General features: G+C 42.0%; 1 protein-coding gene across 1 annotated transcript in view; it reads left to right on the top strand.

Annotated features, from left to right (window-relative positions):
• Positions 1-18,468, top strand: part of TMPRSS15 (transmembrane serine protease 15) — a 615,681-nt gene that overhangs the window by 532,131 nt on the left and 65,082 nt on the right. The window contains exons 20-21 of the mRNA XM_073617070.1: positions 9,669-9,718; positions 15,077-15,242. Coding sequence (XP_073473171.1) covers positions 9,669-9,718; positions 15,077-15,242 — 216 coding nt within the window. The remainder of the gene's footprint in view (positions 1-9,668; positions 9,719-15,076; positions 15,243-18,468) is intronic.

Genomic DNA, 18,468 nt, shown 5'->3' with positions numbered 1-18,468 from the left:
GTATAGCGCGGAAACATTTTTTATTGTTTCACGTTTATCACGATTGGTCCTGTTGTGTTGTTGCCAGCACCTTTCACTTTTATATTTAGCCTGTATACATGCGCGATCATTTTTTTTAAATTTATATTTATGAAAGCTGTCGTGGTTTTTATTGTGATGTATTGTATTTGTCAAGTTTTTCTTTTTAAATGAATAAAAAAAAAATCAAATCAGTAAAAAAAAAATCTTAAAGAAAAAAAATGAAAAAAATTACAATAGAAATGTTCAAATACATTGAGGAAAAACGTATTATGTGCATAAATTTAAATAATACATACATGCATGTTTTTTTGCTGTGTGTTATTGTAACAGGGTGCATTTAGTGAACCTTATGATGATTTAAAAATGTAGAGCTTTTCCATATATGCTAAGGCTTGGCATTTTTAGTACACTTTGCAAAGGTCACACACCTACTGTATTTTGACCAAGTAAGAAAGATAATGGGACTAATTTACTAAAAGCAAGTGCATAGAAGAGAAATCCCTATCAAGATCTTTGCCACTCTTGTGTTGTGGGTTTGCTTTGGCATGCAGATGGTTACACACCCAGCAAACACATTTCTCTTAAGCCGCGTATACACGAGAGGAATGTCCGACAGAAAAAGTCAGATGGAAGCTTTTCAACGTCTATTTCGATCGTGTTTAGGCCTCATCGGACTTTCTTTTCCGAAAATTCTGACGCACCTAGAAATGAAACATGTTCTAAATATTTCCGACAGAACCAATTCCTATCGGGAAAACCGCTCGTCTGTATGCTGTTCCGACGGACCAAAAACGACGCATGCTCTAAAGCAAGTACGAGGCGGAAGCTATTGGCTATTGAATTTCCTATTTCTAGTCCCATCGTAAGTGTTATACGTCACTGCGTTCTTGACGGTCGGACTTTGGGTTGACCGTGTGTAGGCAAGACCGCTTGAATGGAATTCTGTCGGAGTTCTGTCGGAGAAATCTTCAGAGTTTATTCCGACGGCAAAACCAGTCGTGTGTACACTGCATTAGCCTGTCTGATAGAGCTGCACGATTAATCATTAAAGAATCGAGTTCGCGATTCTACCCTTCACGCGCACCTTCACAAGCATTTCCTCGATTCAGTGCAGAGAGCTCTCTGCTCAAGCCGACAGCTGTCAAAAAAAAACAGGCAGCCTGCCAAGTTTATCACAACATCACTCAGGTGAGATAAAGAGAAACATGTCCTTCTTTTAGATCAAAGGAATGAACTTCTGTCTGTAAATGAGGTCAGTTTAACCACTTAAAGACTAAACCTTTTTCCGACGCTTGTTGCTTTTAAGTTAAAATCTGTATTTTTTGCTAGAAAAATACTTAGAACCCCCAAACATTATATATATTTTTTAGCAGAGACCCTAGAGAATAAAATGGCGGTTGTTGCAATATTTTATGTCACCCTATATTTGCGCAGCGGTCTTTCAAACACAATATTTAAAAAAAAAAAACACTTTAATGAATTAAAAAAAAAAAACTAAATAGTAAAGTTAGCCCAATTTTTTTGTATAATGTGAAAGATGATATTATGCCGCGAGAATTGTGAGAGAATCGTGATCTTTATTCTTAGCAAAAAAATTGTGATTCTCATTTTAGCCAGAATCGTGCAGCTCTACTGTCTGATACAGAGTTCAGTTTTGCTTAATGCATACATTGCAGTTCCCACTTGTAGTGTCAAGTGGACATTGAAAAATGCTGATTTTGTGCCTTGTATGCAGATATGGTGCCCCAAGCAATGTGTATTCAATTTCTGTATTAAAAGCTCAAAAAATTATAATGCGACAAGAACCATAACTGCTCACTGAACTATGAAAGGAGCAGCTGTAAAAAAAATCTGCACACTGTGCTCTCAGAGCAAATAAAGCATCGCAAGTATGTAGATTTTTCATCACAACATGCATTTTCAAATAACTGCATAGTAAAATTGTGCACTTGCTGTGGACAGAATGTATATGTTTGCATGCTGTGATACACCTGCAAAGCATGCACCATGGCCTTTTTACTTCCACCTTTAGGGCCCATTTAGGCTTCAGTGCTGCATTGCGATACATTAACGCACATTATGTCAGACAGTAGTGTGCATGGCATCAAGCACCACAATGTAGCCAAAAAATGGACATGTACCATGTTAGAAATCATGGGGCCCCATACTGCCTACCTGACATGGCCCCGCTCCCCCACCCCCAAAAAACATCAAATTATATTTTCGCTAAAAATACACTAAGGCTCTGTTCACATCTAGGTGTTTTTGGGCAATTTTCTGCTCTAAGCCTCAGCTCTAAAAACGGCCAACAAGACAAATCCTATTAACCGCTTCAGCCCCGGAAGAGTTTACTCCCTTCCTGACCAGAACACTTTTTACAATTTGGCACTGCTTCGCTTTCGCTTTAACTAACAATTGTGCAGTCGTTCGACTTTGTACCCAAACTAAATTTGCGTCCTTTTTTTCTCACAAATAGAGCTTTCTTTTGGTGGTATTTGATCACCTCTGCGGTTTTTATTTTTTTCTTTATAAACAAAAAAAGAGCAACAATTTTGAAAAAAATATATTTTTTTTACTTTTTGCTATAATAAATATCCCCAATTAAAAAAAAAAAACAAAAACAGATTTACTTATCAGTTTAGTTTTAGATGATCTGCGATTTTTAGTGGTACTGCGACATTGCATTGGATAGATCGGAGACTTTTGACAGTTTTTTGGGACCATTGGCATTTATACAGTGATCAGTGCTATAAAAATGCACTGATTACTGTGTAAATGTCACTGGCAGGAAAGGGTTAACAATAGGGGGCGATCAAGGGGTTAATTGTGTGTTCCCTCAGCGTGTTCTAACTGTATGGGGATAGGATTGACTAGGGGAGGAGCCTTATTGTTTTTCCTACTTAGTAGGAACAAATGATATGGCTCCTCTCCTCTGACAGCACAGGGATTTGTATGTTTATGCTGGCGCTCGTGCATGTGATCGCACGTTTCTGGCGGTGATCGTGCCTGCCAGCCACGCGCATAAGTTTTTCCGCCATGCAGCATGCCCTCCGGTGGCCGAAAAAGGGTAGGACGTACCTGTACAGGATTTCGCCCAGGAGAACCATTGTACCACAGTATATCTGTGTGACATGGTTGGGAACCGGTTAGTTTTAATGGCCCCTGTTCACATCTGAGTGTTCTGTAGCCTTAACCACTTACAGACCGCCCCCACCGCAATTTTACATTGCTACTTTGAAGAGGAATATCGATGTTATGGCAGCAGCTAGCTGCCATAACCCTAGTATCCTCTTCTTCTTTCAGATAAAAGTGGTCTCTGCGGCAGATTCACTGCAAGATCACTCTTATCGGCGGCGGGACAGGGGCCCCCCTCCCGCCGCGGTCCAATGCCCTCCTCCGCTTACTGGAGCCGTCGGTAGCGGCAGAGGCGACCAAATCCTTCTCCTGGCTTGGTATGGAGAAGAGTGAGGGGAGGACGGCCCCCACCCATCTCCATATCATTGTAGGGCAGAAGCAACATCAAAACGTAACTTCCACCCATAGCACTTAAAGGGCCATTTTTTTTATTGCATTTTAGTGTAAATATGAGATCTGAGGTCTTTTTGACCCCAGATCACATATTTAAGAGGTCCTGTAATGCTTTTTTTCTACTACAAGGGATGTTTAAGGGATGTTTACATTCCTTGTAATAGGAATAAAAGTGACACGTTTATTTTTTTTAAAAGAACAGTGTAAAAATAAATAAGAAAAGGTAAAATAAATAAGAAAAAAAAAACTTTTTTTTAACGCTCCCCATCCTGCCGAACTCGCTTGCAGAAGCATACGTGAGTAGTGCCCTCATATGAAAAGTGAGGTAACGCCGCGATCGGTAGAGTGAGAGCTATAATTCTAGCCCTAGACCTCGTTTTTAACTCAAAACATGCAACCTGTAGAATTTTTTAAACGTCACGTATGGAGATTTTTAAGGGTAAAAGTTTGTCACCATTCCACGAGCCGGCGCAATTTTGAAGAGTGACATGTTGGGTATCAATTTACTCGGCGTAGCATTATCTTTCACAATATAAAAATAAAAGGACTAACTTTTTAATTTAAAAAAGTGTATTTTTTCCAAAAAAAGTGCGCTTGTAAGACCACTGCGTAAATACGGTGTGACAGAAAGTATTGCAACGACCGCCATTTTATCCTCTAGGGTGTTAGAAAAAAATATATATAATTTTTGGGGGTTCTAAGTAATTTTCTAGCAAAAAAAAAAACAGTTTTGAACTTGTAAACAACACATCTTAGAAAAAGGCTCGGTCCTTAAGTGGTTAAGCAAAATGCCTGTCACTCAAAAAGGTACATGAGCTTCTTTTTTGGCAGATTACAGGCGTTTTACTGCTTTTCATTGGTGACTCGTCAACTTTAAAACACCTGTATAAAAACGCTGCAAAACGCCAGAAAAAAACGCCTAGATGTGAACGGAGCCTAAAATCATTATTATGTGACCAAATTACTGGCCCCTTCCACTGCTCTCCAACCTGAAACATCCCCTTGTGTGCCCCCGGCAGCTGGCAGTGGGAGAGGAGAGTAGGGAAGCTGACAAGGCTGCGGGGAAAAGGGGACCCAGAAAGCAGGGGGAGAGGGGGAAAAAAGGCCAGAACTGATCCCCTATGGCAGAGCTTCAGGGGGAGGCAGAAGAGGATCAGTGTCTGCAGTAAGGATCAGTGTCTGCAGTAAGGCAGTACAGCCGGCCCTCCTGCTCAGTAGATACTGGGGCCCCCATTTTGAACTGATGGGGCCCGGCCCAGTACAGGAGGGCTGGCTGGCCTTATCAGCGGCCCTAAACGTGCGTCAATACGCTGTGTGATAACAGTGCACACTTCATGCAGTATTCCTGCTTGATATTCTACTGCAAAATAGCTAAAATATATTGGAGGAAACATTAGAGAAAATCCCACTTTATTTTTGGTATGACACCACTAGCTACATCCTTACACTGGGGAATACGCTGCTGAGAAAACCGCACTTGTTAGTGAAAAAGACATACAGTATGTAGACTATCATAATTATGAATATTTCTGTGAGTATCACTTGCAAGTAGTAAATACTGCTCCACTGCGCTTAGGATGTTCAGCTGGGTTTATAGGTGCAATGATGTGACAGCTTACAATTTTTTTCCTTTTAGGAAATCAGACCTAATGTATGAACAACATATACATTTTGTAGCCTTATAATAGGCATAAGCAGAAAAATATTTTAGCATTGTATCTGAAATCAAAACGTTTGCTAATAATTAGTCAATATTAAAAATAAATTTTTTTATAGCATACTATAAAAAAATCCAAATCTGTCCTTTTACTTCATAAAATTATTAGCCTAATTGAACTTTATTTAAATTAGTTAAATGCCTTTAGGTGCAACAAAAAAACAAAAGGGTGTTAAAAGTCTTAGGGCTCATTCACACAGGGGAGGTAAAATAGGTGGTTGCGATGTGCTTTTACTTCCCCTACAAACCACCCTCACTCCCTCCCCCCTAAGAGCCCATTTACACAGGGGCAACACGACTTCCAGTGCGACTTTGGGAGACAACTTGGACACGACTTGAGTATGAATCACAGCACGACTTGGGGCAACTTACAACACAACTTGAAGTTGCCTCCAGGACAGTGGCCAATCAGAGCTTATCAGCTGTCTGTGAGAAGGAGGGGGCTGGCTGTTTAGTGGAGTAAATTACTTTCTGTTTCCTTTCTGCTTCCTGTAAAGTTGCCTCAGTATGAACAGTGATCAGACTTGGAGGCAACTTCCATTGAAATCAATGGGTACAAGTCGCCTAGAAGTCGGATTAAAGTAGTACAGGAACCTTTTCTGAAGTCGGAGCGACTGCAGTAGTGAGCATTAAGATGGATCCATTCACTTATATTGATTTTTTCATGTAGCGCAACTTGAGGCGACTAGGGGCGACTTGAAGTCGGATCCAAAGTTGCCCCTGTGTGAATGGGCTCTTAGGCTCCATGTACACTGGCAGCTCCTAAACTTGAGTTTAGGAGCTTTTGCCAAAGCTCCTAAACTCAACTCCATGTACACATAGGCTTTTAGGATTGTTTAGGACAGGGGTCAGCAACCTTTTTCCACTTAAGGGCCTAATTCAATCTATGTGAATGCATGGAGGGCCGCATTCACCTGCTAATAAATGAAGATAATAATAAGATATCTGACATGTCATGCTTTAAAATTGCGCACACTCATGGAATGGCGACAAACTACAGTACTTAAAAATCTCCATAGGCGAGCCTTTAAAAATTTCTACAGGTTACCAGTTTAGAGTTACAGAGGAGGTCTAGTACTAGAATTATTGCTCTCACTCTAACAATCGCGGTGATACCTCACGTGTGGTTGGAACACTGTTTACATTTGCGGACATTTTTCTTTTTTTTTATTGTTTATTGTTACACTCTCCCTTAATTTTTTACTTTTTTTCTGATCACTTTTATTGCTGTTACAAGGAATGTAAAGATCCCTTGTGACAGTAATAGGCAGTGATAGGTACTCTTTATGGATGGATCAGGGGTCTATAAGATGCCAAGTTTGGCTGTTTTAATTACTGTAATTTGTTTTTAAATCTGGCGCCTTTAAGTCTTCTGTAAACTGGAAGTGATGTCATGACATCACTTCTGGATTCTTAGATCCGAGACCCGATCGAAGCCCATTCTGGTTTAGTTCGGGTCTCTGGCCAGCCGGAAGATGTGTCGGCTGGTTGCTTGGGCCTCCCGGTGGGAGAGCCCGAGTGAGCCGCGAAAGGCAGCGAGAGGTGGGGGACCTCCCCTCCCGCTGCTTGAGGATAATAGCCGAGCGGCTTCTTAGCTATCCCAAGAAAGCCAACCGCCAGCTCTACAAAAAATGTCCACGGTCTGGGTGCATGTGAATTCATCACGTGCACTGACGGACCGGACATTTAGGTGCGGCAGCGGGCAGGGTGCGGCAGCGAGCCATAGGTTGCTGACTCCTGGTTTAGGAGCTGCTGTGGTACCCTCCCTCTCCTGAACACATAAGAATCGCGCTCGGGATAAGAACGTTTTTTACCGCTGGCTGTCAAAGTAGGTCAAGTGTACATGGAGCCTTAGGCTTCAACAGTGTCCGGACCGTGTTGTGCACATGCCGTGAACGAAATGCTTTGTTTCTCATCTGTGGCAAGAATTATACCCTATGTCACATTCAGCAGGCAGGAAACGCCACTGGACATGATCCATGTAAGTGAATGGAGCCGTGCTGCAACCACAAGCCAAACACTAGGCACGTGACTGCGGCACAGTATTCCCATTCAAAATCCCCATTTGGCTGCCAAAAAAAACCAGATATTTAGAAGGTCTTGGAGATATGACCTCTGAGCTGCCCAGTAACTGCTCCCGTACCATCATCAGAAAAGTGATCCACTGCAGATCGGTTTTCAGGGAGTGGCAAGGGCTTCCAATAGTGTGAACGAGCCATTATAAAGAAAGAAGCAGTGGCCTTGTTGCAGAGGTCCAACATTCTGCTAAGTCAGAGTTAGAGCTTTTCAATCAGTAGGAAGTACAAACTTTGTTGATTGCAGAGCTATAGGTCTAAGGAAGCAAGGTACCTGCCAGACCTTTTCAGAATGACCACTGCTTCCATGCATTCTCTGCATCACGGTGGCAAGTAGACACGCTCTTCTTCTCAGGATACGGTTTCTTTCCAAAGAATATGCACTGTAAAGCGTTGCTCATTTCTGGTTGGATGCACCTGGAATTTATTTCATTGAGTTAGGGCCTGTGTCAATAAGCTGTAGGCTTGTGCTGATGGCATTCATTTCAGATGTTTCTGAGATCACTGAGAATTAATTGACAGGTGCATTTGACTTGCAGTTGACCTCCTCCTGATGTGAATTTGACCTGCGTTAAGTGGGTTTTACATTAAAGTGGTTGTAAACCTCAGACATTAATTATGAACAAAGCATCTTTAGTGAGTACTTGTCTCAATAAAGAGCACAAAATGACACTTTTGTCTGCTGCTTCATTCCTCTGCTATCTGCATGAATCATTTCTGCCAATTTTTCCTGACACTAAGAAAAAAATGGTGACAAGGGAGGGACCTCCAGCTGATTGACAGCCTCATCTCTTTTCCTGTTTGCTGTGTGGCGAGGGGTGTGTCCCTTCCCTCCAATCAGCTCTCAGAGCTCTATTCACTGAGCTCTGCAGAGTGGGACTTCAGCAGCTCTCCGCTCCCTTTTTTCTGAATCCTCAGACAAGCTTTAAAATCCAGCACTTTGAATGGATGTAGAGAAGAAAGGGCTGCAGAAAAATGGGCACAACTAATGTCAGATGATTTGTTTCATCTGTGTGTATCACTGGTCATTTCACTGGGCATATGTAAAGGATTACAACCAGTTTAATATAGACTTGTATGGGAATAGTCTTTTTTTAAGCAAACAAAAGCCCATTCACAAATGATCTCAAACTGAAAAGTAAAGCTGAAAAAAAAGGTAAGAAATACTCATCTATTCTCCAATGGTTTGATGCCTGTGAGGTCCCTTGTCAGCGTTATCATCTTCTCTCCAGCTTCTTCCAGGTGCCTGTCTTTGACCTATTGATTGGCTGGTGCAGGATGATGTCACTCTGCACATGTTAACCACATGTTAAACTCTTGCCGACCAGCCGCCGTCATTATTCTGCGGCAGGTTGGCTCGTTCCCGCAAATCGCCGTAGGTGTACGTTGGCTCCTTTAAGAGCCATAGCAAATAATAAAAATGCCATAAATCTATCCCCTATTTTGTAGACGCTATAACTTTTGCGCAAGCCAATCAATATGTGCTTAATGCGATTTTTTTCTTTACCAAAGATATGTAGAAGGATACATATTGGCCTAAACTGATGAAGAAATTTGTTTTATTTTTAAAAACTTTTTTGGATATTTATTATAGCAAAAAGTAAAAAATATATTTTCAAAAATGACGCTTTTTTTGTTTATAGCGCAAAAAAATAAAAACCGCAGATTTGATCAAATACCACCAAAATAAAGCTCTATATGTGGGAACAGCGTCATATAACCATGCAATTGTCAGTTAAAGGGACGCAAAAAATGGCCTGGTCATTAAGGGGGGAAATCTTCCAGTCTGTAAGTGGTTAAAGCACGTTCTGGGAGAATTGCAAACTGCGAACAGGCAGGTAAGTTTATTTTATTGCAGAAAAAAACATTGCATATGTGTTCTGCAATAAAAAAAAAAAAAATCTGCCTGTTCACAGTTTTTGTATCATTTTTGTATTTAGTTCTGCTTTAAGTTGGGCTTTTAATATTATTTGCAGTTGTATCTACACATCATAAAATGCCAATATGTGCTCCAGTCTGAAAGATATTAATAGTCCCAAGTCATAAAGGAATTCAATGAAAAAAAAAAAGTTTAATTGCTTATTTACATGTTGCATGTTTTCTTTAGCTTCTTTCTTATAATAATTATGTTTAATCTCCATTGTATGAGAAACAAGCAACCTGAGTAAATACCTAACAACCGCCGGTCTGCTAAACAATTCTGCCTAGCCACTATTGACAAGAAGAATGCATTTAGCTCACGATGACATCAAGCAGTAAATAAACATCTTCATTAAAAAGCTCTAATTTACAAGCAGTAAGTGAGAATTTTTTTTTCTTTCTTGCAGTAATCAGTGTGCCAATCAGAAGGTTCTTTATCTTGAATGCAACCCCAGAGGTAAGTTGATTGTCCTAATGATGCATGACGTTTTTATATTATATTCGGTGTAGAGACATATAATTTGTACAAACAGCAAAATATTTAGCAATTGTATATATAGCCAGCAGAGGCGTAACTAGAACCTTCAGGGCCCTGTGCAAGGAACCATGAAGGGCCCCCTGACCTCTGGTCCTGAGGCCCTTTCTAATGATCCTGGTGTCCTTTTCTCCCATTACGGGGCCCTTGATTATGGTCCTGCAGCAGGACCCCTTTCCGGCGTCTTTTACACATTTGAACCGATCGGACCACCCATTGTTTTGTATGGGGAGGCGGAACAGACATGTCCATTTACACCTGCCTGCATCCGCTCCAATGAAAACAGACTAGCGGATTGGATGACAGTCAGACTGGTCCATAGAGAACAGCAGTCTGTGTCTGTGTCTACTCTGCACAAGTGGAGCAGACATGGACCTGTCCTCCGCCTGCTCGGTGGGGATCAGTGGAAAGATCCCGCACTGAGCAGGTGGATTTGCTTGGTAGAGTCCGCCCATGAGAAAGGGCCCTAAGGGGGAGCTCTGTAATGTAAAGGAAAACTGATGTAAGAGGTGCTCTGGGAATCCTGATGTAAGGGGGTCTCTGCTCACCAAAGCCCCCCATGTACATCAGAGTCCCCCTTTACATTACAGTCCACAGAGCTCTCCCTTACATAAGTGTGCTCAGAGGCTGGCGAGATAAGAGAGGAAGGGTGGGGGACACTTCCCTTACCATAGATGGAGGCTTGGGCCCTGGATTGGTCAGCAAACAAGATCTACTAGCCTGTGCTATACATACACTAAGGCTACTTTCACACTGAGGTGCTTTACAGGCACTACAAATAGAGCCTGCATAGCGCCTATAAAGAGCCTCTCCCGTCTCTCCTGTATGAAAGCCTGAGAGCGGTGCACTTGCAGGATGGTAAAAAAAAGTCCTGCATCTTTGCAGCGATGTATACACCGCTCCTAAATTGCCCCTGCCCATTGAAAACAATGGGGCAGTGCCGGAAAAGCGCCGCTGCAGTGGCGCTTTGCGGGCGGGTTCAACCCTTTTTTGGCCGCTAACGGGGGGTTAAAACCGCCCTGCTAGCAGCCGAATAGCGTCACTAAAACAACAGTAAAGCGGCACTAAAAATAGTGCCACTTTACCGCCGATGCCCGCCCCAGTCTGAAAGTAGCCACAGGCTGGCAGAACATGCTGGGGCTTGTAGTGCACCACAGTAGGGAAACCCCAGGGGGCTGCTGTGTTGGTTGAGGGGCTCTGGAGGGGACAACCCACTCAGTCCCATCAATGACTGGCCCACCTGAGTGCTGCTTTCTTTTCAGTCACTGAGAAGTTTCATTAGGAAGCAAAGCGATTGGCTGACCTGGAGAGATGTGGATCCTCTGTAGAGGGTTGCAGCATCCATAGTACAAGCTCCCCATTCTTCCACTATCTACCTGCAGGCTGCTGGAGTTTCTCTTTGCTAAGCATGGAGCTGCCGAGGATTGGAATGTGGGCGGGGCCACGGTGACACACACGAGGGGGTGGGAGGAGAAGATCCTGATCTCTGTTAACTCTTTCCTCTCCTCTCGAGGAGAAGGGGCGGGGAATGGACCCGTAAAATCAGAGGGGCCTGTCAGTGCGGGGTCCGAGCAGGATGACAGAGAGTGTAATAGACACTCTCTGCTCATAACTGCAGCCAGCAACCCCGGAGCCACATCCCGGGCTTTTGGGGCCCCCCACATGGCCAGAACTCCAGGGCCCAGTCGCAAGTGCGACTGCTGCAACCCTGGTAATTCCGCCACTGATAGCCAGAGAGATAATAAGTAATGAAGTGTGGAATCATAAACCTTCTTATAAATGTTATACCTCCTAAAATATTATCTATTCTAAAGATGTCTTCTTATTTTTAGCATTTAAAAAGTGTAAATAAAACCACATTTCTTACCTATTAAAGTGTTACTAAGTCCCCTTTCACACTTATGCGACTTATCCTGTGACTTTGGACATAAGAGTCACATGACAAGTCATACCCCATGATTCCCAATGATAACCATTCATATCTGTGTGACTTCAAGTCGCACTGACTTCAAAATAGTCCCTGTACTACTTTAGTCCGACTTTGATGCGAGTTGAGGTCCATAGACCCCAAGTTTACACAGGCATTCCCTGAAATCAAATCAGAATCACGTCAAAATCGCGCTATTTTGTTAAAGGGGACTAAACCCACAACAGTAAAATTAGTCTGTATATGCAGTAAAGCATGCTTGTTATACTCACTGTGGAACCTAAGGGGTTAATCCTCCACATTGTATAAAAAGGCTGTTTGATCCTGTCTTCTCTGATCCTCCCCTTCTTCCACAGCCTCCAATCCATCATAGAGAGGTTTTTTTGTTTGTTTGTTTTGAGGGAGGTACATGTCATCAGCACAGGGCCAATCAGCACTGTTCAGACGGAGGGTCAGGGATCATGTAGCCTCATAAGACAGTCAAGGGAGCATGAAAACTCCTACAAGCTTTAACCAGTGCTCGGCTGGACACTGATAGAACTCACAAGACTGCTATATGCTGCTGATGAAAAAAGGTATTTAGCAGTTTATATTTATTTTAAAAAATGCATTTCCATGTTCTGTGTACTGTGGGAGACCAGATATAGTGAATGCAGGCTCCTGGGTTTAGTAACACTTCAAGTATCTTATCACAATTGTCAACCCCATACTTAAAGTGTTACTAAACCCAGAACCTGCATTCACTATATCTGATCTCCCACAGTACACAGAACATGGAAATACAATTATTTTAGCAAATATAAATGGATAAATGCCTTTTCTCATCAGCAGTATATAGCAGTCTTATGACTTGTATCAGTTGCTAGTAAAGCTTGTAGGAAGAGTTTTCATTCTCCTCTGATCCTCTATCTGGACATGTCTGGATGGTGCTGATTGGCCCTGTGCTGATCACATGCACTCTCCCAAGAAAAAAAAAAACTCTGTAGCAATACACACCAAACTGAGCATGTGCAGCCCGTCCCCTAGCTTTAGAAATATCAGAACAAGGGGACGATCAGAGAAGACAGGATCAAACAGCCTTTTTACACAATGCAGAGGCTTAACCCCTTAGGTTCCACAGTGAGTATAACAAGCATGCTTTACTACATATACAGACTGATTTTTAGTGTTGTGGGTTTAGTAACACTTTAAGCGCCATTTTTTGCTTTTCATTAAAGTGCACCTGTACTATAGACTCCGTCACTTTGGTCATTCAGGGCAAGGTGACAGAGGGGGGGTTTACTAAAACTGGTGCATTCAGAATCTAGTGCAGCTGTGCATGATAGCCAATGAGCTTCTAACTTCAGCTTGTTCAATTAAGCGTTGGCAATAAAAACCAGAAGCTGATTGGTTTCTATGCAGAGCTGAACCAGATTTTGCATGATCCAATTTTAGTAAATAACTCCAATAATTTTGTGCTAGCCTACCCTGTGACCTACTCACGACCCACCTTTGCAGTGCCCCCTTACAGCTCCTTTTTCTATCAGAGTCCCCATAAAAAAGTGGTGATTTTGGCTTAGGCAAGTGCTCTTCTCTCATAATAAGGTGCTGTCATTTGCCAGGCCCCAATAATGTCAAATGACAGATGGCACTGACATCATTAATATTGCTAAGCTCTAAAATGGAGCTTACACAGGGTATTGTATGGAAAAATGCAACAGAGTAAAGAAGGTGGAGGAGCACTGCAAAGATGGGAATAGGTGGCTCATAGGATGGACTTTCAAGAGCCTGTATCATTTTGTCCCAAATGGGCTCTTTTTATTAATCCAAAAGAATATTTATTGGTCATGAAAAGGGCATATGTTAACAGCATCATTGCATACAAAGAAACGCACCTACATTGTACATATTCAGTTAGGCAGGCCATGCAATGGCCATACATGTATGAACCTCAGCCTGTTTAGCAGGAACTGGCCGAGATTCAAGTCATGTATGGGCAGGCTGAATGTACTAAGTTGATCGATCTGCTATAGCCGCAAGAAATAATCACTGTCTTCTCCTGCCGGGGATGCTCCCCCCCTCCCCCGCCAGGAGAAGACAATGACCCGACAGGAGGGATTCCCACATCAACACTGTGTGTGTTGATGGTGAAATTGAGCAAATTTCATTCCTGCAACCTGTGTATGGCTAGCCTTAAAGTAATAACCAGGATAAGGTCTGTTCGATATAGCACATACTGTGCATAAAAAATATGTGATGCAGACGATTGGTAAGGAAGCAAGTCATTAGAGACAGATTAAATAAGAGCCCTCGTTACAGACTGTACACAGAAGTGCAAGCTAGTATACCAGAGCCCATAAGAATACAACTGGTTACAGAAACTACTAAAACTGGAGCCAAAAGTGTCATTTGCCACCTCTAAAAGAAGAATGCCTGAAACTCAGTAGTTTTTATAAACATAAGAGAGCAAGGAAGAGTGTGAGGCACTGAAAAGTAAAAACATCATCGGACCTAAACATGTGGAGGAAGGAGGCCTTTCAGCCACTGAATGGTCTCTTTTAAGCGAAAAAAGAGTTGCCTGCATGTTCCTTCGATTTTCTTCTCATAAGCTCTATTGTTCTACTTTACCGTAGTTTGTTCAATGTAATGGGCAGCCTCACTGAACAAAAGAGAGGTAGAGGAGCATGCCAGAGTTCTGACTTTGAAGCTGGAGGTAGATGATTGTAGGTTGATCTCTTGAGGGTTTTACTGATTCCACATTTGTAAAATGTTTATTTGAAGCTTAAAGGATATGTTTACCTTTTCCAAAATAGGCTATGCAGTCAAGGGGCCCCATTAGGTATTTAAAAACTGTGCAGATTTGTATAATATTTTTTCATTTTTGTTTTCATACCTGTAGGCCATTTGGGCCTCTCTGGAATACTCACTGGAAAACTCCAAGTTTGTTTTTGTACCTGTAATTCTGGGAGTGAGCATGCAACAATTTTCAGCCTAAATGCAGGGCATGGTGGTTGCTAATTGGTAGTTTTATTGCCAGGTTTCCTTTGGAACCCAATGGCCTACAGGCATGACAATAAAATTAATGAACACTGTACAAAGTTGCACAGTTTTTTAATATCTACTCGAACCCCTTGACTGCATAAGGTATATTATGGAAAAAGTGAGCCTAGCTTTTAAGATTTAAATGAATGTGTCACAAATGTTTAATATTTACGGGTCCTCATGATTTCATAGCTTATTTCATAGAATAATAAGAATGTGTAACAAAATGTTTTATATTTATGGGGCCTCTTGTCTTCATAGCTTATTTGATTAAATAATAAGCCTTCAATGTACAATATATGGCATTCTTTATCGTGTATGTTTCTAATTAGAATGTGGAAGGAGGGTTTTGGACAGTTCAAGAATAGTTGGTGGAACAGATGCGGCAGTAGGTGCATGGCCTTGGCTTGTCTCTCTGTATTACAATGAAAAACAAGTATGTGGAGCATCTCTGGTGAACAATGAGTGGTTGGTGTCAGCAGCTCACTGTGTCTATGGGTATGTGTCTATGATATTTTATATTTTATTAATGTCTAGCAAATTTTTTACTTTAGAAAGGTCATTCAGCATTTTCCATGTTTTATATAATGTATCTCTTAAGATATCTTGAATAGAGGCCTGACGGATCATCAGCCCACTCATTCAAGACTGCACAGCGGAAACGCTAACAATGCAGCTTGGGTCTTCCTAATTAGGTAGTGGTCTCTGCACTCCGCATACACAGAATTGAATGAATTAAATATGTCTTTAATGGATGTGTAATTCACACATTTAACCTATTCTTCATTAGTAAATAGAGGAAATGTTTTATTGCATCTTTGAAGAGTGATTGCCCTTTAGAAAATTGCAGAGTAAAAATGAGGGTGAAAAATTAAACAGTCACACACAACAGATGCAAGATAGTCTTTACTTGGTTTTAAACAATGTATTAAATGTATTTTCTTGCTCAGTGTTGGATCCATTATCTTACCTTCACCAGTGGGGGGCTTGGAACCTTGCAGTGAACCCCCTTCAACCAGCTACCTACATCTTCAAAAAATTGTACCAAATTGTATGTATGCAGTGTCAATCCCAGTCTACGCTTATTCTTGATTTCATTATTCTGGTCGAGTACCAGTGGATGGAAATGGCAATGCTACTCTGCTTTACTTATCCGTTCACAGTCAGAATAGTGAAACAATGGAGTAGTGCAGTCTGAATTGGACATACAAGGCGTGTCTACAAAGTTTGGTGAATGGTATCAGAAAACAAACAAAACAGAAGATGCAAACAAATTACCTTTATTGGTCTTTAAAATAATCACCATCCTTCACAACACACTTTTGACAACGCTCCTAAAACTTCTGGAAACTGTCAGCAAAGACCTCTTTAGGAATCTATAGCAGAACTGCTGTCACACATTCTTTGATTGCCGCAAAAAGTGCGCCTTCCATGACGCTCTTTAGGTGGGGAAACAGAAAGAAGTCTGCAGGCGCCTGATCAGGGGCGTACGGTGGAAGATTAAAAACAGGTATGCCGCAGTGAACCAAGCATTGGCACACACAGATCGCACAGTGCACAGGCACGTTATCGTGCAGCAACATTCACAGCAGATGCGCCGTAGCAACCATTTCAAAACGTCCTCGTAGAATGCGGCATTTACAGTTTTACCCGCAGGAACAAATTTCTTATGGATGATGCCATCGTTGTCGAAGAGGGCGATCAACATTGTGCTGCCCTTGGACTATTGCAGGCGACTCTTTTTGGGTTGCAGGGAAGATGGTGAATGCAATTCCATCGATTGCTGCATGTATTCCAGATCAAACTGGTAGGACCAGGTCTCATCCCCTGTGAAGTTCGCAGAAAGAATGGATCCTGGTCACACATGGTAATGAAATCTCCAGAGATTTCCATCCATTTTGCTTTCTGTTCATCTATACGTCTGTCAGCTTGTGCGGCACAAACTGGGAACAGTTCTTCCGCTTACCCAAATCTTTGGCAAAGATGGTGCGCACCGTGTCCTTGCTAATGCCCAATTCCTCCATCATCAATCGTAGAGCCAGTCACCAATCTCTTGCCAGCATTTGTCGTACTCGCTCAATCATTTCTGGGGTTCTGCTTGTCAAAGGCCGATCCAATTGTGGCTTATTTCCTTCCCGCCGCTAAAGCCTTTGAACCAGTTGTAAACACAATATCTGCTCACGGCTTTTGTCCCGTACAACATTTCATGCATCTCCATTGCCGTTTTCCCTAATTTGTTTGCAGAACTTGATGTTCACTCGTTGCAAGAATGCACCGTGACCCTACCTGTCACACTGACTATGTTTGACTGCCCGCAGCGGGTTTACCCTGATGGTTATGTGTAGGCGACACTAGGTGGCGCTTCTTGACGTGTCTCTGGATAGCCATGTGCATGAGCGCGCACCTGGCACATGTTGCTTTTGAGATATCGGACCATTCACCAAACTTTTTAGACACACCTCGTATTACTGGTATATCCTCCCCTCTGTGAAGGGATTCACAGAATCCTAAAGTGAGTGTTCTACAGAGTCCTGGGCTGTTCTGACTTTCCATCTCTCAATATAAGGGACCCTGCAGCATTATTTTTACATTTTGATTTTTAGTAAATATGTTTTGGTACCCAGAGCAAGAAAATGAACTCTGCAATTTGCGTAAAACATTTTATTACAATGTGCAAATACTGGAGAGTGAAAAATCTGGCGCAGCTGTGCATGGTAGCCAATTAGCTTCTCATTTCAGCTTGTTTAAGCTTTGACAAAAAAAAAACTGAAAGCTGATTGGTTTCTATGCAGAGCTGCAGCAGATTTTGCACTCTCCATTTTTAGTAAATCAAACCCTGTGTCTCATGTGTCTCCTCCAGTGGCAAAAATAGCACAGAACACGTGTTTAACACCTTCCTTATTTTTATCAAGAAGAGAATCAAATCAATTCTGACACATGTAGAAATTAAAAAATTATGTGTGTGACAACAAGTGCTATAGCTGTCGAAACACTTGTTATGACTCCTTGTTAGCCCTAAATAACCTGATCCTTGACTGAGCAATGCACTGAACCATTGCATTAGGGGTGAGATTGGGCTGTGTATGGTCAAACTTGGGGCTTTTGAATTTGCCTGCTTCTGAATAGCTTTCCTTCCTCAAAAAACTCATGACTACAAAAACATCTTGAAAAAATCTCAAAGCAACTTTGACTTATTTCTAAGTCTATGTGCACAAGTCCTTATTAACAAAAATATAAAAAGAAGACCACCTTAAATACTTACCTGTCTCTGCAGCCCTCCGTACAGATCTCTGCAGTATTAAAGAGAAAATGTTGGCTGTAGATCCTCCAAAATGTAACACTTTCAGGAGTGTTAATTTTGTGATCCCCACTCCCCACTATGTGCTGTGGTTCCCCTAGCCAGCCCCTATGTCAATACAGGAAACAGTAGTGACATGGGAGCTAGGGGATGAAACTACTGATTACAGAGGGAAGAGGGATCTGACTCTTCTGGAAGTGTTGAATTCTGCAAAATCGTCAGCTGCCGTTTTTTTATTCACTAAAGTAAAGATCGGTGGCGCAGGTAGCAGGAGAGATGAGAAGTCACTTTCAGGCTGGGTTCACACCATCACCGCATGCGTTTCCCAGCAGGGGTCCGCTGCATCCTGGTTCACAGTTTCAGGTCCGATTTCAGCCCAAATTTTTGGCTGAATTCGGACCTGAAATGGACCAAAAGACGCATAGT

Source organism: Aquarana catesbeiana, linkage group LG02, assembly GCF_042186555.1.
Source record: "Aquarana catesbeiana isolate 2022-GZ linkage group LG02, ASM4218655v1, whole genome shotgun sequence".
Lineage (NCBI taxonomy): Eukaryota > Metazoa > Chordata > Amphibia > Anura > Ranidae > Aquarana > Aquarana catesbeiana.
This window is presented reverse-complemented; position numbering and strand designations above follow the sequence as displayed.